Source organism: Bactrocera neohumeralis, chromosome 4, assembly GCF_024586455.1.
Source record: "Bactrocera neohumeralis isolate Rockhampton chromosome 4, APGP_CSIRO_Bneo_wtdbg2-racon-allhic-juicebox.fasta_v2, whole genome shotgun sequence".
NCBI classification, from domain to species: Eukaryota; Metazoa; Arthropoda; class Insecta; order Diptera; family Tephritidae; genus Bactrocera; species Bactrocera neohumeralis.
This window is the reverse complement of record NC_065921.1, coordinates 38,829,348-38,852,358: the sequence shown is the minus strand read 5'-3', so window position 1 is coordinate 38,852,358 and position 23,011 is coordinate 38,829,348. Positions and strand designations below refer to the sequence as shown.

Below are 23,011 nucleotides of genomic sequence, written 5' to 3'. Positions count from 1 at the left end.
ATAGAAGAAGACTGATTTAACCCATCTAGTTTCCTTTGTAAAAAAATTTCAATTTAGAGAAGGTTTATCAAAAATAAATTTTCTCGAACTTAGTTTAGGTTAAACTATTTCTAAAACCTGAAATGGAATCATAATTTCTCCTTTTGATATTTTTACATTTTGTCGTCCTTGGAGTTTTGACCAAAGACCAAAGATCTTTTGTTCTTCCTTCCTCCTTTGAATATATGTATGTACGCATTTTCGATCTTCTGGTTAAATCCAAGTATAAACTTGAAAAAGTGAGTGGGTAAAGAATGCTCAGCTAAAGTAAGAGAGTTGTGAAGGTATTGCAAAGCATTATTTTTTGGAACCAAAACTAATTCTTTTAAATACATAAATATTTAATACAGCTGGAAATTTTATTGTACTTCAGGGACTTGTATAAAATATAATAGAACAAGTTCGGGTGCTACCGAACTTTTTATACTCTTGCAACTTGCAAGAATCAAAACCAGAAAAATACTTTAACATTGGATGTTCGAAAATCCTGATATTAGTTATTTAGGAGCCAGGCCAAGTTTTCGCTCAAATTAGGCACAAAGATACACTCTTATGAATGAAACACACTCTCCTATTTTCATTAGGATAACTCACATATTGGGCGATATATACAGTACAAAGTCACACGGAATTTCGATTATCTTTATGTTAAGTATATGGGGGCTAAGGAAAGTACTGGTTCAATTCAACCCATTTTTGACATACACACATCCCATTGCCAGAGAAATACTATAGTTGAATTTCAATTATACATATGTATATCTCAGACATTGCCCGAATTTTCGAACAAAAGTCTACTGATTTCACACTGTTACACATCAGTTTTTGGTTAATGAGGGTTTGTGGGCGCGGCTGTGGTTCGATTGCGCCCATTTACAAACTTGCAATTTTTTTGTGCTAACAAACCCACACACCAAGTTTCATTAAGATATCTCAATTGTTACTAAAGTTATAGCTTGCACGAACGGACGGTCACTCGGATTTCAACTATTCTCGTCATCCTGATCTTTTATATATAAACTATTATCCTCTCTAACAACATGTTGCAAGAGTATCAAAATTATATGACAATTAGACTCTCCAAGCTAGCGAAAATTTAATTTTAAAGTTCCCGTTACTTTTTGTTTTTTGAACACTCCTCGTATAAAAGACTATTACTAAGTCGCAAACTTGGATACAGATCTTTAATCTAATCAAATCGAATCCTATAATTTAAACCAAATATGACGATTTCAGTACCAGTACCAGCAAAAATAGCATTCAATCTTATTATTCAAATTCAGAGAAAATCTCTTCCAGATAAGAAGTTGCTCTTATTTCTGATTCGATATCAAACTGCTATAGCATATAGCTGTCAAATAAGCTGACCGAACACAACCAAATTTTTATATGGAAACTATATTACTCGGGAAGGTTAATTTAATATACCATCTCATCCATTAAAATATAAACAGATAAAAAAAATGTAACTATGATATGGATATATTGCAACCCTATTTAAAAATCCACACACTTTAGCCCAATATTTATTCCCAGAACAATTCTATATAACGGAAAGGGATATTTGAATATTGAGAGTTGTATCTTAAAGATTTTCTTTTCGCTGAAAATGTTCAAAGTTGACCTTGCGATTATGCTCAGAATTATACTATCGTTACTAGAAACTGAACCGCAAATATATTGAGGCATCTAATCTCACTCCCAGCCAATTTGTCGGGTTCAAAAAAAGTATGGAAACCGTGATGATTTAACCTTAGTCTGGGGAAAGTGGAGGAAAAATTGTCTAGATGTTATAACCTCACCTTCTTCAACTTTGCCAAGGTAATCTCTCAAAAATCTGTAGTCTCACCGCATGAGTGTCAATTAGACAGCATTTAGTTAGAACTCTTATCAAAGCGGCGATATGAGCCTTGCTAGGAGCTAGCACTTCAAAGCACCTTTTGCGTTCTACTTTGGACCAGAAGGAGTTGACAACATCATAAATACCGTTCGCCGACCATTGCTTGATGAGCTCACGCGAAGCTCATAGATCTAGTGCTCGAGTGCATGAAGACAGGGAAACCCTTTGGGTGTAGGTGACTTGTCTTGAAAACTCATCAGTCTTACAATTTGCTACAAATTCCAGACAAGTTTAATACGGAAGTAGCTTGATGCTACTGCTAGTGAGATTATGCACTCCTTGACTAGCTTTGAGCTGACTGTCAGCGAGCAAGGATATCTTGCTCTCAACGGCGTCCACTTCTACTTGATAGACATTAAAGAGATCTGGTAGTTTGAAACAAAAGTTGATTGAAAGCTTCCTACAGAATACTCCTCTTCCAACCCTTTTCTTTAGCTTCGATCCATCCTTGAAAAGGCTCAATGCGTACCTTTTCCCCACGCACATATATCTCGGATGTATATGCGTAGAGAAAACGCCGCTAGAAATAAGTTCCATGGCGTAGTGTCCAAGTTATTAGGGATGCCGTCGCAGTGAGAGAGCATTTCGAAATGTCCCTCATAGAACCTGGGACATACTTGTAATGTGTTCAATTTTCCGTTGTCTGATAGCACCCTTTGCAGGAATGCATCTGCCGGCTATGTCCAAGGGTACTCTGAGTAGAATGGCAGAAGTGCCATCGTTGGTTTTGTATATTGTGCACCACTGATGCCAATAAAAGCCTCTGGTTTAACACGTTCCAGCTCTTTAGTGAGTGTGGCTTTACCGAGCGCGTGTCGTCAGACAAATACACCACAGAACAGTATTGGTTTAATCATGGTTTTGTAAAGCCAAAGCAAAACTTTTTGGTAGGAGTCCTCTCCACTTTTAAAAGTTCTTTTACAACAATATAATCCAACCAATATCTTCTTCAACCTCACCTCAACATAACATAATGTCAAGGATGATTCCCAAGTAATTGACCTATTCGACAAGGTACTGCCAAGAGCCCTCTAATAAGGGAAAAGGTTCCTTCGGGATTTTATACCTCCTTGTAAATATAACCAGTTCAGTTTCGCCGATCACAAGTACCTATTTGATTTTTGGTTTGCTGACCGCCGTGGAAATTCATCAATACATATTAACAAAGAAATATTTAGAACCAGATAAGCTCTGCAATTTCAAATAAAGACCATCTTGAATAACAAATCAAAGTGTACTTACTTTGAATGGTGCAATTAATGTTGGGTATGAGCAAAGGTTTATGCAAATTTTAAGCTTTTAAACATTAGTTAAACGGATCATTATGGCAATTTTATAGCAAACCTGATGCTCATCAAGTAGCCACTTTAAGACTACCAGCGAACATTCATTACACTTTTGTAATCAAAATGAAGACAAATAAAAATATATGCGAGTGTGTGGATGTAGTTGTGCAAGTGAGGCATCAGATGCAAATGCGAATAAAAAGTGAATTTAAAGAACACGTTGACCTTCGAATGAAATTATTATCAACTTTATTGAGATATTAAAAATGCAGGCATCCCAACCGACCCGACATACACACACACACACACACACACACACATACAAATTTAAGTACGACATAAGTCAGCTGCATTGGTCATTGCAATCGGCAATTGGCAATTGGTTGGCAACAACCCACAACCGGTGCTTCTGCTCCTCTCTTCTTCTATTATTACTATTATTAATTTTATGTGTGTGCATCAAGTTGAACTTCTCTCATCGATTGACTAATTTTCAGCACAAGTCAATGGTTAAACTACAAGCAAACAACAACAAGGCAGCGAGTAGAAAAACTAGTTGCATCTTTCTTTGGGCATTTATGGGCCTCTTGGCAGAAGATGTATTTATGTACGTGAATTACTCACATGTCAATGCAAGCGCTTGTATGGCGAAAACACGACTGAAGATTTTGACTGCGAGGCAATGCCAGCAGAGACAAGAAACAAGTGACATTTGTACCTACTCAACTATGTCATCATACAAGCAAACGCACACACTCACATGCAAGTACGTATTTCGAAAAAAAATCCCCAAAAAAATTGAAATATTGCTAGTGTCCAAAAAGGCGGCGCAATCAACTTGTCGCACCTCATTACATAATAATGTGCGGCGATTAATTGTCGAAATAACTTTTAGGGAAAAAAACATGTAAGTGATTTATCATTTGCCTAAATATATTTTTGGAAATAATTTTTTTTTAATTAATAAAATGTATTTGTACACCGCAATTGCCCAACGCCTACACACCAACTCTTCTTGTTACAAAAAAATAAATATTATTTAGAAAAAATTTAAAATATTTTTAAATTCCAAATTTCCCAACATGCCAACGTGTCTGTATGTACTCCCATTTTTACAATGAGACAATGGCTGTGAACAATGCTGCGCTCCGACCCGATCGAAGTCAAATCAAATGCAACGCTTCTGCCTTTCAGCGTCCCATCCCACTATAAACAAAAAATAAATAAATATCGCTAGAAACACAGTAACACACACAGTGCATGAGCACAATGTGCAACACCCGCAAGAACAAAGCAATCAAACGCCATAAAAAAGCAGATGCTCACAGTGCATTGAATGAAATCTTTTGGGGCAATCTTGTCACGAAATTCTCGGCGCAATTGCCTGCGCGAATTTTCATTTTCATTTTCATTTGACGGCGATGCAGAGTCATACACCGAAACAGAAATTTAGTTATAGATAAATATATTGCTAATGTTGCACAGTGGAACGGTTAGCAAATTGTAACTGATAGAAATAAAATTTTCACATAAAATTAATCGTTCTCCAGGTGCCTTTGCCATTTTATGAGCACACTATTCGTCAAATTGTTGAAAATTTCAAGTGCGCATTTTCTTTACATAATGCTCAAGTGCCAATAATACAGAGCACCGCTCGAAGTAACGAAAATATTGCTGCCGTTCGGCGAAGTGTTGCTGAGGACCGCAATTTGTCGATTCCAAGTCGTTCTCAAAATATTGGGACAAACCACAATCTGCCGGGTTTTGGGAAAGTATTTGGGCTTGTATCCGTATAAAATTATTCTCACTCAAGAACTGAAGCCATTGGACTACCGTAAGCGTCGTGAATTTGTTGATTTTGCTTTGGAACAACCTGAAAACGAAAACGGGACTTTTAATACAGTCATCTTCTCCGATGAGGCTCAGTTTCTTCTGAGTGCTGCGTTAAATAAACAACATTGTCGATTCTGGTGCGAAGAAAATCCACAAATTATTCATGAACAACCATTACATTCATCTAAATTGACAGTTTAGTGTAGATTTTAGTCTGGTGGAATCATCGGTCCGTCTTCTTTCGAAAGCTGGTGACACCGTTACTGTCAGTGGTGAGCGGTATAGATCGATGATAAGCAACTTTTTTGGCCGTAACTGGAAGCAGTTGATCTTGACAACTTCTGGTTCCAACAAGACGGGGCTACGTGCCACACAGCACGTGCAACAAGCAAATTATTGCGAGAAAAGTTTGGAGATTCCATTATTTCAAGAAATTGTGACATTGAATGGCCTCCAAGAAGTTGTGATTTAACACCATTAGACTACTTCTTGTGGGGTTATTTGAAGTAATTGGAATACCACATATGGTCAATATCATCAATTCCGATCTTCTAGTTAACGTTAAGCACATCAACTCAGTATATTAAATTTAGCCTCTTCGGTTAAGCTTATGTCAGATATATGTATCTCATTTGAGGATGATTATATGTAATATAATTTTCGTTGAGCTAAAGTAAAATATAGTTATTAAACTAAATGAGCTTACATTATAACTTAATAAAATACAAAATTTGATTTTGATTCATTCAATTTCGTCGAATAATGACTGTAGAATCCTTTCGCAAAGGTTTTAACCTAAAATCATGCGAACAGCTGAACGTATTTCCTCAGCTTTGACCCTTGCAAGTTGCAAGAGTATGAAATGTTCGACTACACCAGAACTTATCGCCTCCTTACTTGTTTTAAAAATGATTGTTACCGCATTATTCGCCTTTTCCATAAACATTTACAGTTGACGACAGAAAAAGAAGTGGTAGTTTTCGGCTGGTCCAACCAATTTAGTCATAAAATAATCAAAGTGTAAAATTTATGCAAAGGGTTCAATCGGGTCACTATCCTGCTGCTGTAAGTGATTGGTAGACAGTCTCCTGGTTATTTGAGCAGAGTCATCAATACTAATAGCATCAGGGCGTCCTGCTATTGATAAATGCCTGAATTGTTTGAAACGCAAACAAGGGTACATTCAATGTTTTCATGAATAAGTCCGTTATCTGGATACTTCCTCCTTTTCATTGGTATAGACACCGCTTACCCGGTTATAACCGAGTTTACAACAGCGCGCCAGTCGTTCTTATTTTTCACTATTTGACGCTTTACTTCTCAATTTCCTACTCAGTCGCGTTGAATTTCGAGGCTGACGTTGTTGTTAATGCTGATTCCAAGATAGACGAAACTATCTACGAAGTTATGACTCTCAACAGTGACGTGGGAGCCTAGTCGTGAGTGCAACGACTGTTTGCTTGATGACAGGAGATATTTTGTTTTGCCTTCTTTCACTACCAATCCCATTTTCTTCGCTGCCTTATCCATTCTGGAGAAAGCAGAACCATGGCCAATGATATCCATATCTTCGGCGTACGTCAACAGTTGTACACTCTTATAGAAGATTGTACCATCTCTATTCAGCTCTGCGCCTCGAATTATTTTCTCCAGTATTAAATTGAGGAAGTCCTTCGATAGGGGGTCACTTTGTCTGAAACCTCGTTTGGTATCGAACGGCTCCGAGAGGTCTATCCCAGTCCTGACGAAGCTTTTGCTAGCTCAACATCTGTCTACACAGATGTTTTATTTTTGAGGGATACCAAATTCAGACATAGCAGCATGAAGTCAGCCCTTTTTCGTGCTGTCAAAAGCAAGACTTGGCGCATGGTGAATATCTGGTTAGCTGTTGATTTTTCAGGCCTAAAGCCACACTGATAAAGTTAATCAGTTTGTTGACGGTGGGCTTTAATCTTTCACACAATACACTCGATAGAACTATATATGTGATGTTGAGGAGGCTTATCCCACGGTAGTTGGCGCAGATTGTGGGGTCTCCCTTTTTGTGGATTGGGCAGAGCACACTTAAATTCCAATCGTTGGGCATGCTTTCGTCCGATCATATACTACAAAGAAGCTGATGAGTTCTTCGCCGCCGTTTTGAATAGCTCGGTCGGCAATCTATCGGCCGCCACCATTTTGTTGCATTTATTAAGATGATCTAAATGAGCACCATCAACCATGACGCCCATCTGTTCTTATGTACATGCACGAAATGGCATATGGGAATTATTTCTCATGCGATTAAGTCAATGGTTGGAAGTTTTAAAAATATGATAAAAAAAATTTCCGTACATTTTCTGGAAAGAATTTTCAGAAGTATGTCTTATAGGAGCAAAAAAGTATGGTTTCAAATAAATAAAGTTCAAAACATATTAATTTCACTTTCATTTGCTGAATCTTACCACACTGTTCCTCGTTTAACACACACATAAACAAATGCCAAAAACGAATTAAAAATACAAAATTGACATTTTGACCCGACAATGGCAGCAGCGGGCGTGCAAAGTAGGTAATAAACAGAAAATGGGCAGCAACGACGAGTAATGAATCGCGCAATAGCTCGAAACAAGCCAAAAACAAACCCACTAACAGCGGCGATTTCCCGCCACTGCCCCACCACCAGAAACTTACTGCGGCAGCAACTCATCATCTTGATGCGCCACACCGATTAGCACTGATTTAAATACATTTAAATGCAATAACGATTTATTTCGTGAACCACAGAGCATTGCCGCTGGAAAACTGATTACATTAGAATGAAGAAAAAACTAATTACAGAAATTTAGACGCAAAATGCTTTGGCTTTTTAACAGTAAACGGAAATTTCCGCCAACCAGCAGGGTCACCTAATAAATATGCGCAGTTAATTGTTATTGGCAATGACGAATTTCATTTTAATAATTGCAACACGTTTTCTATAATTTATATTATTATAGATGAAGATAGACGGGGCAAGTGCAATTTAGATAAATACAAATTTTTTTACACAACACAAAAACAAAATACATTTAACTAGTGAAGTGTTAATAAGTTGGAGCGAAAAAATGCTCCTATCGCTTTTACACATCCATCAAAACTACGCCACCACATCAGATATGGCAGCTCATCAACTTAAGGTTGCGCATGCGCCGCGTCGCACAAATTAAGCAAAAAACCTGCAAAAAGCGCGCTCTACAGACAGGGCAATGGGTGAAAAATGTGCGCGCACACATATTCACACACTTACATAGCCACCCAGCCATTCAGACATATGTTAGCCGTCGCTGTAAAGGGACCACAAACAACAACGCGCACACCGTGGCACCGAGCCAGTGAGGCAGTGAGGCGCTGGGGCAGCAAGTCACCGCAAAACCTCACGTCGGCCTTAGGTGTGCACATCCGCAGACCGAATTTCAACTCAATAAATCTTGAAAACTTGCTGAAAAAGCACCAAGCGCAACGACAAAGTGTTGAGTTACGACGCTGCCGAAGACAAATTTCAAAGGCACAGCTAAGAGTTAGTTCGCAAAAAGCGCAAAAACAAAAACTCACAACGAAAACAAAAATAAAAACAAATTAAAAGTAAACGGTTTGTACTTGCACTTTTGTTTAACTGAGCAGCGCTGCCGACGTTGACGTCAGCGTCACTGCGCTTCGTTGCAGCCACCACATCAGCCGCCGCTGCCGCAGCTTCTCTTACCGGTAACTACATAACGTTATTTACTCAATTTTATACCTATTGTTGTTGTTGTTGTTGCTGTTTTGATGCCTACAAACATACAGCACTTTGTGAGTTGTTGTTGCTTTGCACTCAACTTATCTTGCTGTGCTTTGCATTGCTTACCTTTGGCAGCGCGGCTGCAACTCCGACTTTGCTGCTGACTGCGGCGGAAGCCAACAACACCAACAGCAACATAACGCGGCAGCTTCATCGCCACCATCGGCAACATCTCAGCTGATGCTGATGCCTCTTCTAGCAATGCTTCCCATTCAGTTATCTGCGCGTACAATAGCTGTAGTGTTGTTGTTAGTTGTGTATTGTTGTCGCTGTCGCTATTGCCGGTTGTCATAGTGGCGCTGCTTCTTGCCTCTCCGTACACCGTGTGCAGCGCGCGCATAGTTTAGCTTATCTCAGCTGAAACTCAGCTCATCCCGGTTGCATCTCATCGCATGCGCGTATAAATATCGCCACCAGCCAGCTATGAGATCATTAACAAAGCATTTGTGCAATTAACCACAAGCAACAGCAGGGTTCTTGCACCGTTAGACAGCCAGTTACAAGCAAACGCCGAGTGCGCCGAAGGATAACGTTACAGTGTTCAAGTGTTGAGAAAAAATTTGTGAAAAAATGAAAATTGTAAGTGGCGCGTAAGCGTAAGCTTTTGAACTGAAATAATTTTGCATATTGGAAGATTAATTTGCAAGTGAATTACCGCTTTGTAAACTGTTTACAAGAATTGTAAAAATCTTTGAAGGAAACTCTGAAACTTGTGGTTTACAACTCAGGTCCTCTTAGGAACAAACCATTGACTTTGTTTCTTTAGCAAAGATGTTACGCATTTAAAATTCTGGGAATCCGTTTGCTTGAAATGTCCTCAGTAGTGTTCGTATTCGTTTGTAAACGAAGTGGTTCAAGCAAGTGTAGTCTTACATCAATCGAATTTTCACAGAATGGATCACATTTGTTAGAAGACCTGAAATAGTTACTGTATAACCCAAATGATGAGTAGTAAATAATGTAATATGAATATAGATATATTATTATATTTTCACACTATCGGAGTTTAATTTTTTTTCTTAAAAGAATGATCGAGGGCTGCTATATATATTTCTGGCCTAATAATGAAAATAGGAATATTTATCAACGAAAATGGTTTTATTGTTTTTCAAAATATTCTCCAGCCAGATTTGTACACTTTTGCATGCGCTCAAACCAATAATAATAGTGACTTGAAGTAATGTAACATTCATTGCTTTTGTAGTAATTATCTCATCCTGTATAGGCCAAAGTATCAAATACTCAGAAACACTTTTTTTCGATCTATTATGTAAAATCTAAACTCAATTTTTATCAAAATTCCATCATTTTATCCATTTTTTCAGTACTATTGAAAGAGTTTGCTTGGAAGGTTTCAAAGTATATAAATATCAATTTAAATTATAAAATGTCAGAACTTATCAAAAAGGAGTTAATTTGTGCTGAGCGGTAACTACAGCTAAACAAAAACAAATGATAATTTGCTGATTATGAGTTGAACTATTAGGGGTTATTATTTATGTGTTTGGAAAATTGTATGGATATTTTTTTCTTGAAAAATAACACATATATTTAACGAGTTCTTAATTTTGCTTTAAAAGACATTTAAGGGAATTATCAACCATTAAGTCCTCAAAGTGGCACACTTTATTCCCTTATACTTTCAAGCTCAAAACCGTTGAAGATCCAGAAATCAATAAATAAAGCATCAGAAACAAAATTACAAAAACATATTGCTTTCCGATTATTTCTTTTTTTTAATTATTCGGATTGCACTGCCGATAGTGTAATGATAATAACGGTATTGTAATAAATAATCAAATGTAAAGGGATATTCAACAAAAAAATACCACTTTCTTGCTCTTGTTCTATTTGCACAATTTTAACTAGATCATATGATTACAAAATACAAAAAAAAAAACTAAAAATAAAAAAGAAAACAATTTAAAACTAGAATGTGTTAAAAGTAATATTTCTTTATGAAGTAACCTTTTTGTCTGCATTATTTGAATACTTGCTAAAAATTACTACAACGGATTAATATATTCGGGTTTTATCAGTGGCGTAGCCAGGGGGGGACGAAGGGGGCCGTCGCCCCCGGCGCAACGTCTTGGGGGCGGCAAAATGGTATTTAAAAACTCCAATTTGGGCAAAAATTCCTGCAAATTGTGTCAAAAATGTACAAGATATAGGCAGAAAATGGGTTTTTTTCTATGGCGTTTAATAAGATGTCTTGTAAAAAAAAACCGTATTGTGAGAATTGTGGAACTTCAGAATTAGCGTGGCTTCTAGTTCCTAAATTTTATGTACTTAATATCGAAGGTATTTTGTAAAAATTCACTTTTGTTCGAACCACCTCATGACACTTGTAGGAAGGTACATAGATAAAGGGGGGCGGCAGAACATCCATCCTTGGCCCAGGGCGCCCGAAGTTGTAGCTACGCCACTGGGTTTTATCAAAGTTACGAGTGTTTTTGCATCATCAGTATGAAGATTTAATGTAATTAACAAACAAATTAAACTGAAAACCCACAAATTCCTAGTTAAAAGCAATATTTTATTTATAACGTAAATATGCTAACATGCTTTTCAATATTACAACAACATCAGCTTACAATGATTGTAAAGTATACAGTTTCTATTTTAAAACAAGAAAAGCAACAATATCATTATCATTTCTCAACGCCCTTATAGTACTCATCAAATATTTGAATTGCCTTGCTGAAATGATTTATGATAATAAAACTTTAGAATTTATTATTTGTCAACTGCAGGCACTTAGCTTAAACATAAAATAATATACAACTGGTCTGATTTATGGTGAATACACACATGATAGTTTCTTAGAATTTTTCATTGGTCTAAAAATACACTATTAAGAAAGAAATTCTGAAATTTTTGGGAAAAATATTTTAAACTCGACCATTACGACGTCATTTTGGTGATAGGATAACTCCTTACAGGATAGTCTAAATTGAAAAAATTACGTATTTAGGTAAAACCTTAACTTAGAACTTCGACGAAGGCAAAACAAAACTGAAAAACAAAATTTTGTCTGACAATAGTTGTAACGAAAAAAGAATCCTTCGTCCAAATCTTCTTTAAGAATTGTATCTCAAAGACCTGTTTAACATTTAAAGATCGGTTGAGTTTTATAAAATGATATGAATATATCGTCACCTAAAGTTCAAAACAACGCATCATCAAAATAATCGAAATTGAGTTTTCCACGATCTACTACATCATATGACATATATGTAGCATAAAGTATTCAGCTTCTACTGTCATATATAAACAATATATAAACATTTTATAAGCAAAACTCAAATTTTGTTTCAACATGAGTAATTTCTGTTATATCGTTTTTCCTTCTACTTTAAATTTGTGATGCTACATTTTTTTGCATTTTAGTTGACGATTTGTAGTATTGTTTATTAAAAATTATTGGTTGGAACAGCTCAATCGCTCCTATCATGCAGACGTCTGTCTAAACTTGTGAACTCTTCTCCAAATTCACAACTAATTTCTTACCTTTCTTCATATTTGGTTCATTTATCCATATTTGAAAAGAAATTATAATCTTCAAAAATCTATAAAACTAATAATTTACCAGCAAAAACTATATAAAAAAACATTTGGAAAAACCAAGCGTGCATTCGCAAAAAAAATTTAAAAAAAAATTACAAAAAAACCAAAATTACAATCGACAAAGCTCCCCACTAAGTTTATTTGACATTTAGCACTTCAAATAAACCTTATTTTTCTACAAAAACCACATGACAATTGCTTAAGCTAATACAGGCCACAAAGCGTGGGGTCATTTGGCGCAGCACATCAGACAAGCCAAACATAAAAAATGGCAAACAGAAAAACAGTAAAATTTATGAACTGTGAACACGAACGCCCACAGCAAAAGTCAAAAGCAAACATAAACACAGACGCAGATATCAAATTCAAACATTTAATTGTGGTCGAAGCATCCATGTCTTTGCCACATCCAGCATTTTTGAATGCGATAAGGAAATGAAGCTTTCAAAAAGTATAAATTATCGAGCGCTGTGCTGGTCGTAAACAATTAAAATGAAATCAAGAAAATTGGACACAAATTCAACAGCACTTAAGTAAAATTAAGCTAAATGCCGGCGTTTGTGGCATCTTCTGCTGCTGCTTCTTTTCCTGTGCAACAATGGCAGCAACAGTGCCAACCCCGGTAGGAGCTGCCGCCGAGCACGTTGCCACACTCATCACATTACGACAACAATTAAATGTTGCTCAATTATCTGATAGCGCGCTTAAGGCGCGGAGCTGCAACGACAGCTTGGTGCGCCAGCTAAGCCCGCGGCAATTGGCATGCCACATTATGGTATGTGAAAAGGTCAAATGCGCCGGCGCGCATAACAGGCGCTTCCAACGGGGGCAATTTTGTCACAATTTTCCTGCTAAAGGCAACGATTAGCGGGTGAAATACCGCATAAAAATCAGCGCGGCCAGCAGCGCTTGATGGCAAGAGTCAACGCGCCGTGGCTGAGTCGCTTACTGGCAAGCAGCGCGCAGAGCCACTGAAGAGCTGCTGAATGCCAGCAGATGACAACGTAGCGCAGAATAGACTAGAGCAAAGCAATGTCGATACATTGGAGTGTGTATATGTGCATATGTATACATATGTAAGATCTGTTCATATATAACAGGCATTGTTTTCAGACATATTGGCGTGTGGTAATTCGTGAAATATCAACCCAGACATGTCGCAAAAAATATACGTTTTTCGGTAAAAAAATTGTTGAAAAATGGGCGCTCACATATACATGTGTAAACATATGCACATATTGCTATGAGGCATTGCTTGTCTTCGCCGCAGTGGCAACGCCGTCACATATGCTGGACCTTTTTGTGGGCGCAGCTCGCACACAACAACATTATTCACCAAATATTTTGCGCAAATATTTAAACAATTTTCGGTCGCTGCTTACCCAAGCACTACAACAACAACGTGCGAACGAGCGCATGCGCAATATTTAATTTATGCACTTGATTCTACAAAAAACATTGCACAATAATTTAAATTTGTAAGAACGCAATCTGAAAAAAAACTATGGAAAAACTCTAGAAAAATCTAATAAAGCCTAGAAATGTTTGCACGCAAGACTTGCGCAACAAAAACAACAAGCCTTCATACTTCTGGGCAACCGTTGTCAGTTACTTCGACTTGCAGCGCGCATTTCCTGCAACAATAGACGCTGTGAATGGGCACTCAGGCACTCAGGAGGCAGATAATACAACAAAATAATAAATTGAACTAAAAAGCGCTAAATATTGCCTTCACAGCACTTACACACACACACAATTAAAAGAAAAATGCGAAATTGCCAAAGACGCGCACAGCTCAAGCCGGCAGGGCTGCTCTTCTCGTGCAAATAATGCGCTTACTAATGCAAATTAGATGCGCGTCTCAAATTGAAATATCAGCACGACAAGTACGCCCTTTAAAATGCCGCCAACAACAACAACAACGGCAGCTGCAAACAAATTGCTGTAATTAAATGCATTAAGCGCATTGTTGTTGCCCATTGAAAGCCGCCAAATAAACAGTTGATTATGTCTGTATATGAAAAAAGTACACAAAAACAAAAACAAACACAAACACTGCTGTGCCTATGAGTACTCACACTCGTGCTCATTATCAGTATGCAATTGCATACGAGTGCAAACAAGCGAGGCGTAGATTTCATGTTCATAAATAAAGGTGTTCAAAATGGCATCGCAATGAGCTGTCAAGTCGCTGTCGATTTGAGTAGTTGTAATTGTGGGTTGTTGTTGCTTGGCACTTAAATAAATCATTGGCAACTGTGTTACGAAGACAGCCACATAAATACAATGGGCAAATGTTGGAAATAAGTAAAATAGTAAAAATATTGATTAACTATTGAACTACTGTCAATTGTGCAATAATAGTTGGTAATTTGTTATGCCGTCGTAATTAAGGGTGGCGATTGTCTTGATTGCACTGTGTGTGTGTGGGGATATGAAGAAAAGTTTCAGCAACTCAAAGTTAGTGATGTAGCTGAAGTTGTGCTTGTAAATGGTTAATGTCGGTGTTTGCTGTTAGTGATTATGCAAATTTTTCATTATTCGCACACATTATGAAAGGAAAGGAATTCGAATGTTGCCTCTGATGATAGACTTATTGATTTGTTCTTTTTTTTGGGGGGCTTTCTTTGTTTTTCTCAGAAATATAATTTTGCTATTTTGTAAAACTTTATTAATTGCAAAAAAAAAAACATTAGAATAACAAACAAAAATAAAAAAAAAAATTTCCACAGAAAAACTTGATTTTAAACATTTAGCTTGTAAGGCAGCTATCAATATCAATCATATAGCATGATCCGATCTGAAAAAAAATTATTTATATTGTATAATTTCTTTGCGCAATAGTCCTTGCCAAATTTCGTGGAGCTAACTCGCCAAATAAAAAAGTTTTCCATAAAAAGGCTTGATTTTATTCGTACAGTTTGTATGGCAACCATATGCCATAGTGATTCGATATCGGTAGATGATACTTATGCACTCACGTGCCCAAAGCAGGCACAAAAATAAGTTTTTATTCAACCGAAGATTTTTCAAAAAGCTTAAGCCTTTCATAGTCTACTTCAACCAACGCAAAGTTTTTTTACGAAATTCTTTGTCTTGGTCTACATATCCTGGCCCATTTACTACAATAGTAAATGTATTAAATATTTTTTTCACTTTTCTTATAACTAAGTATCACTAATAAAGTTTTCCACTTGCTCTTTGGAAACTGATTGCTAAATTCATTCATTTTAATGCATTTAACTAAACAAATTACTCGTTTGCTCCAAATATAAATATTATCTGCAATGGATACTAAAAAACTCTACTTCTTACTTGAGCATTATCTTTTGATTGCAGTATGACTGCCTTTCGCCATCTGTAACCTACATTCACTTTCGTATTCACCAATGGAAGCACACTTAATTAAAATTTGATTTGAGCTTTAATGAAGAACGTGCATTTTCAAGTGATTGTAAATTGATACAACTGATGGTATTATATATGTACATATATACATACCATTATACAAAAATCTATGCATAAATATATGCACACATTTTTCCCTGCAAATTTCATCTCATTAATGGAAAAAACCAATCAATTGGAGCAATAAACAGCGAATTTCAATTTAAAGTGTTCTACGCTTCAATTGAGGAATTACGGAAAGATTTCCGAAAAATTCATTATGAAATCAAATTCCACTCGAAATTACAATAGTTAACATTTTATATGAGCAGTGTTTTGAAAATGTTCAAAAACTCCAAATAAAATTGCCTTTGATTTCTATTGATTTTTTCTATTTTTTTTTTTTTCAAATAAATAACAATACAATTAAATGCAACTAAAACTCAATAAATTTGTTGCAAAAGCAATTTTTTTTAAACTTCAATTCGCAACAACAAGTACTACTGGTTATTAACTCATTCACTTCTGTAAGATTTAAACAAGTTATTGAGTAGGAATAAAGGATTTCACTATGGTTTAGTGTTACCTAAATCATATACCAGAAAAAATGTCTTTCAATCACATTTTAACAGAAAGAAATTTCTTTTTAATTTAACACTTTTCAATGATTTCTAATTTATTCAAAATCAGCATTATTATCTATAAATATCAATTATATATTCCATACGTAACTAATAAATACTCGTCCATTCTTTTACTTCCAGCAAATCACATTACTTTTGATCGGCTGCGCCGCGTCCGCAGTGTTTGCCGCACCGCAAGCGCAGGGTGAGGCAGGTGCATCAATTGTTAGTCAAGAATCGAATATTGAACCAGACGGCTCTTACAACTACAAGTGAGTAGCGAGCGACAAATGCGTTGCATACTTTGCGGCGCTCGCATTTTATTATACACTTCATCAACAAAAGACTTAAGACACGAACTTACGCAGCCATACAAGCCGCAGCTGTTTGAAATAACTAAACCTGACGTTTACTGGCTATTGGAATTACGAATTTATGAATTTTAATGTGCCAAATATGCAAAGTACAAAAAAAAATTAATACTTTTTAAAAATTAAACAGATAAATCAAAAAATTCTTAACGTTGGCGCGCGCTTCAGCGTTATTTGTCAACAAGCAAAGCTTATAAAACTTCTAAAAAGATTTTGAATGCCAAATTTTAATGAATCGCGACGTAAATCATTGAAGCTGTCATAACTCACTTAGAAGGAAGAGCTTAAAGTAGAAGGTTAAACATTAAAGATAAATTAAAGATAAACTAGATTTCCGCGAAACAAAGCGCTGCGTTTGGCTTTCTTCCATTTTCAAAAATTAAAAAAATTAAAAAAAAAATTGACAATTTTACTATTATCGTCGCCGTGATTCTAATGCCGGCCATATAAATTTTTAATTTACTCAACGCCCGTCAACAACACAAATATGCAGCCATACAAGTTTGGCTTATTCAATGAAACGCTGATTTATCTGCAATATTTTCCATGCTTAACCGCCAAATCTTTAATTTAATGGTTGCAGTTTGTCATAAATAAACACGTATGTATTTTGACGCCATTTTATGAAGTCACAATAATTTAGCGCTGAGTTTACGAGTGCAAAATAAGTTCAAGTTCGGATCTTAAGTGTTTTTTCAGTTATAATACTGCTCAGTTGAGGAGCGGCATCTAGCAAAACATAGCAGATTATTAATAGAAAACATACATATATCTGGTAAAGCTTACTTTTTACGTCACAGCAAATAATTTACATAGTTTTGTAATAATCCGCAACCATTCTATTTTGAATATTCTATAAGTATCTGCTTGTGCTATTAGTTACGATAATAAATAGCTAAATGGACACTAGTTGACCTATAAAGTCGACAATTTATACTGATTTTACAAGTTTATCCGCTCTAAGCAGGCGTTTGAAATTAAAACTCAATAGTAATTTTGTTATTTATAGTAAATAAATAAGTGCCAAAAACTAGCTTTGTGAGAACAACATATTTGCCGGTTTCCTTTTCCACGAATAAACAATTTTTAATATACTAACTAATGTTCTCAGCTAGTTTAAAACTATTCTAACTATATTTCTTATTATTATTCTGCATATTTTTGGATATTATGTTCCAACTTAACTTGTTTATATTAAGCGCAAACTAAAATGTCATCAAAATTAATGTCGAATTTTCAGTAAAAAAAAGTAAAATTAAATAAAACAAAAACTAAAAAGAACTAATTTTTTCGTGTTCCAAATTTAAATGAATTAAATGTTTTTTTTTTTTAATTATTGAGTTGCTTTGAAAAAATTATTAATATTTCGATGATGAATTCCTTTGTGTTAAATTTCAAATTAAGTTTTATTTTATTATAAACTTAAAGGTTAAAATATTTTTTTTTTTTTTTTGAGAAAGACAGTTTTTTAATGCTTTTGGAATTAAACCAAAAATCGTCGATTTCTTTAATATAGTATTAGTAGGACCCACAGAAGACATTGGTATAAGACACCTACATACACCATTTTTAACGTTTTATTTATGCCAATAGAGAAAGCGATGTTATTTGATTAACTTCAATCTTGTCTAAGTTCAAAAAGGCATTTCTTTGTAAAAATATCTTGTTCGGAAGAATTCCAACAAAAAAGCTTCAGTTGAGTTTTCTTAAATAGAGTATTGAAAGAGGTACAATTTAACCCACTTCGCGGTTCATGTCAAATAAAATAGATATGTCTTCAAAAGGCTAAGTATTTTTATACCAAACTTTAAAAAGTTTCAAAGTAAAATATATTGTAATAAAACATTGACCACCATAATCTTATACATTCTATAATTATTTTTTACCACACCAGTTGGTCTAATTTGTCTAACATTCTGTCGAACTCATTATTTTGAATCTGTGAAGTTCTCTGAAGCGGTTAATTGGGTTTCCTTTGGTAAAAAATCAATATTTAATCAACAATTTTTTTCTCATATAAAAAAATAAGTATTTTATTCGAATTTTTTGTTGTTAGAAATATGCTTTATAAATAAAAAAAAATTATGAATTTTTCGGAAAAAATTGCGATTGCCTTGTCCGGTGACCACTCACAAAATATATGCACCCACGTTGGCAGGATAACTTCTTACAGGATCATCTAAAGTGAAAAAATGTGTGTTTTAGTTAAAACCTTAACTTAGAACTTGGACGAAAGAAAAAAACAGAAAATTAAATTTGTGGCAGATATTTTAGCAAAAAATTAAAATTTCAGTGAAAGTTTCAGGACATTTTCTTTCAAATAGTTGTAATCTAAATAAACATCCTTCGTCCAAGTCTTTAACAATTGTTTCTCAAAGACCTGTGTAAAATTTCATGAAGAACGATTCAGTAGTTCTCGAGAAATCTTGCCAACCGACTTAAAAAACACAGTTTCGATTTTTTGAACGCCGTAACCCCTTAACTATATTATAATCACTTTCAAATTAAACTCGGTTATGACGATTCATCAGCAAACGCTACAAAAATGCTTCATAAATTCCATAGCGTATTAAAACAAGAAAAAAGTTAAGTTCGATTGCACCGAAGCTATAATACCCTGTACAAATACAAAGATGAACTTGATTTTTATCGGTCAGTTTGCATTACAGTTAATGCTATAGACTTTTGCTTAGTCTTTTATTGTTTTCTCTTAATTTCTTTCCTTCTATTTCTTTGGTTTACCTCAATGTTTGCTAATTTCGAATTTGCGTGTGAACTTAATTAAAATTTGCTAGTTGAACACCACACCGTTTTACAAAAATTAAAAATAAAAGTCATGAATTCCAAAGTAGCATTCCACAGCATACAAATAAATTACATTAGATTATTCTTTATAGCACAACTTTCTTCAAAGTTGATCATTTTACGACTCACTCGCTAATTCTACTTCGACGAAATTTAGACATTTAAATTTTATAGCGCCTTCTACGTGACTAACGTCGTCGCCAAGCCGGCGATACCGCAAATCTCCCAATGACAATTTATAAATTTCATTTATTATTGCGCTATACTTAAATTGACAAAATTTAATAACATTTAATTAAATCAATGTGAAATTCCGAAGAAATACCTGTTCCTGCCGCTGTGCAGTGTCATGTTTCTGCTTTTTGGTGCTGGCATAGGCAATAAGCAAATGTCTCAACTACCGGTTCTGATCTTCTGCGAGCGCTTACGAAATGCCTTTGCAATGTGTGTACGTCAAAGGCGCGAAGCGTTTGAAAAACCAATTAAGCAACAGTAATATTAGAAAGTTAGGCAATTTGAAAAGTGACATTTTTGTATATTTTTATAAAATATTTACATTCTGATATATATACGAATATAAATTTGTTTACAAAAATGATACTAAATACACACTTTTCCTCTCTCTCTCTCTTGCGTTTTCTTCCACCCACTGCTATTTGCTGACAGCTATGAAACCTCTAACGGCATTAAGGGCGAGGAGACCGGCACATTGAAGAAGGCCACCTCAGCGGACACCAGCGATGTGATCATTGCGCGCGGCTCCGTCAGCTACACCTCGCCCGAGGGCAACCTGATTACGCTCAACTATGCTGCCGACGATGAGAATGGCTTCCAGCCACAGGGCGATCATCTGCCCACACCACCACCAATCCCACCAGCAATCCAGAAGGCACTCGACTACTTGCTCAGCTTGCCCCCAGCGAAGCGTCGTTAAGCATTTCAACCGCAAGCGATGCGTGGCATGCGAAAGAAAGGCGTTAAAGCACAAAAATAGTTTCTTTCGCGCTGCACACATACACACACACACACACACTGTAATAATGTGACAACGCAACAATTCTAAACAATCCATTCCTCTAATATCCTTATCAATATCTTCCTTGCCATGTGAATCCTTCGAAATGATTGCTGTACTATACTAAAAAGCCTCAAATATGTAAATATACTTAGACAAACCCTTACCAAGGGACGAATGTGGACACGTTGCTCATACGCAAAAAATTAAAATAATTATATCAAACACACACACACACATACAAAAACACGTTATGCACACACGAAGGGTATGCAAAAAGCAATCATGCAGCAACATAGCACTCGTGAGTTGAAGCATTGTGTAGCGAGCTGATGTGTAAATGTATGTAAGGAAAAGCTTCAAACAAACTACTAAGTACACTGACTGAATGAACCGTTAAATATAATAAACAAAAACATATAATAATCAAATATACAAAACAAAAAATACATAAAAATATTAATAATGTAGTAGTTATCAACTGGCATTTGCTCACTACTCCCACTACTCTTAGCAAATGTAAAACACACTCACGCCACTTCACTTTGCCTCAACTTCCGCTGTGTGCACCGCATCCTACACGCCTTATACTCTGCCTACAATGATACTCAGCATTTCACTGCACTACGAAAGTCAATCAATCACAATATTACTAAAAGTTTAACACAAATACAACATATCACCAGCATGCTCTACGCTCTCTTCCAAATTTCCACTTTTGCTACTTTTGTCCTTTGCACTTTCACAGCGTAAGCTATTTAATTTTGCACCTCTTTCTCTTGAACTCTTAATTACTCTCACTTAGTTGAACACTGTCTCGACTTTCTCTCTGCTGCTGTTCTTAATTTGTTTTTGTAGTCGCCGGAACTTTATCGCTTCGGACCCTTGTGATATTGTTGTTGCTTTTTATATAAAGAAAACACGTAAAGGAAATGCATATTTTGTAAAGAAAAAATTATTAAATATTTTACTCAAGAAACGTACGGAAATTTAGTGTATAAATCAAAATAATGTTGTTGTATCATATGTAAAGTACATAATATGAACGATTATTTACATTTCTCTTAAATGTACATTTTATACGCAAATGTTATGCAAATCTGTGTAATGAACTAAGAAATGCAAACGAAGAATTAAAGATTCTTTAAAAATTAAAACATGTCTTTTACTGAATATTTCGAAGGTTATCGTTTACTCACGATTTAAAACCTCAATAATTTAGATCTTCATTAAAGCATTTTGAAATATGTAGTTTCAGAAATTTTAAAAAGTTGCAATGAATTCAACAACAAAGAGGCAAAATCTCATAATTAATACATTGGTTTATGAGTAAAAAATTAACTCGTGAAGCAGAAATAAAAAGGTGATTTCTCTTCCGAGGCTATAATATTATGACCATTTCATTGGTCCCAAACCCAGCGCACAACCCTGGAGAGGGATGATTCGCCTTCTCATTTTAGCTCGACTTCAAACGGATGTCCTTTAGCTTTTCAGAGGATACTTCATCTAGGACCAGAAGTCGTAAGCTGCTGGAGCCATATGTAAAGGAATCGTTGCTGGACACTCCCAAGTTAATGAGACTTCTACACATGGCTCAATCCATCTCGCATCGATATCATTTGCCACAACAACCTCGCCATGTTGTCCGAATGGATGAAAACACTCCAGCTCTGAGAGTATTCGACGCAGTACCCGCCGGGTGAAACAGAGGGCGAAGAAGACCTCCACTCCGTAGGAAAGACCAGGTGGAGAAGGACTACACTTGGAATCTCCAATTGGCGCCAAACAGCGAAAAGGAAGAACAAGTGGCGCGCTCTTGTAAACTCGACTATAATCGTGTACGTGGTGTCGCCTTCAATAAAGAAGCAGAAGATCAGAAACCCCTATATTAGGAATAAGGGGAATAAGGGGCTTAGACCACGGTCTAGACTTATTTAACTTTAAAATATCACATACGTATCGTTTAAATATAATATATTCACCACCATAAACGGCTTGAAGTCTGGTCTCTCAGATTGACCGAAATAAAGGCAAACGGAAGTTTAAAAAAAAGAAGATGTTGAGCATTTATATTGACCCGATTTTATCCTTTTTTGTCACAAGATAACAATAAAATCAATAAAATATTCTACATACTTCGATACATATCTCACGTATTCACGGCTATTTTTGCTTAACAGTCAGCCGTAAGCTCCAAGGTCCTAATCTTTGATATTGGTGGCATAAAAAATCATCTTTGGTTAGTTTGTAGATACATAGCTTAAAGACAGTATTTGTTTAAAGTTATCTACCGAATTTGATTGTAATTAGTCGAGCAGGTCTTTATTGATTTTCACTTACAGGTAAGCAATGCCACGCCCATCGTTAAATTTTTTACCAGATCCTA

The 23,011-nt window shown here is 35.7% G+C and overlaps 1 protein-coding gene across 1 annotated transcript; it reads left to right on the top strand.

The window, feature by feature from the left end:
* The first annotated feature begins 9,297 nt into the window (after window positions 1-9,297).
* LOC126756440 (endocuticle structural glycoprotein ABD-4) lies at window positions 9,298-21,782 on the top strand. Its single transcript, XM_050469507.1, has 3 exons — window positions 9,298-9,436; window positions 16,576-16,706; window positions 20,277-21,782. The coding sequence occupies exons 1-3, from the start codon at window positions 9,428-9,430 to the stop codon at window positions 20,542-20,544; spliced, it is 408 nt and encodes a 135-aa protein (XP_050325464.1). The 5' UTR covers window positions 9,298-9,427; the 3' UTR covers window positions 20,545-21,782.
* The last annotated feature ends 1,229 nt before the right edge of the window (window positions 21,783-23,011 follow it).

Coding starts and splice junctions, on each gene's coding strand:
- LOC126756440 (XM_050469507.1), top strand. Junction 16,707..20,276: donor GACGGCTCTTACAACTACAA/GTGAGTAGCGAG, acceptor ATTTGCTGACAG/CTATGAAACCTCTAACGGCA.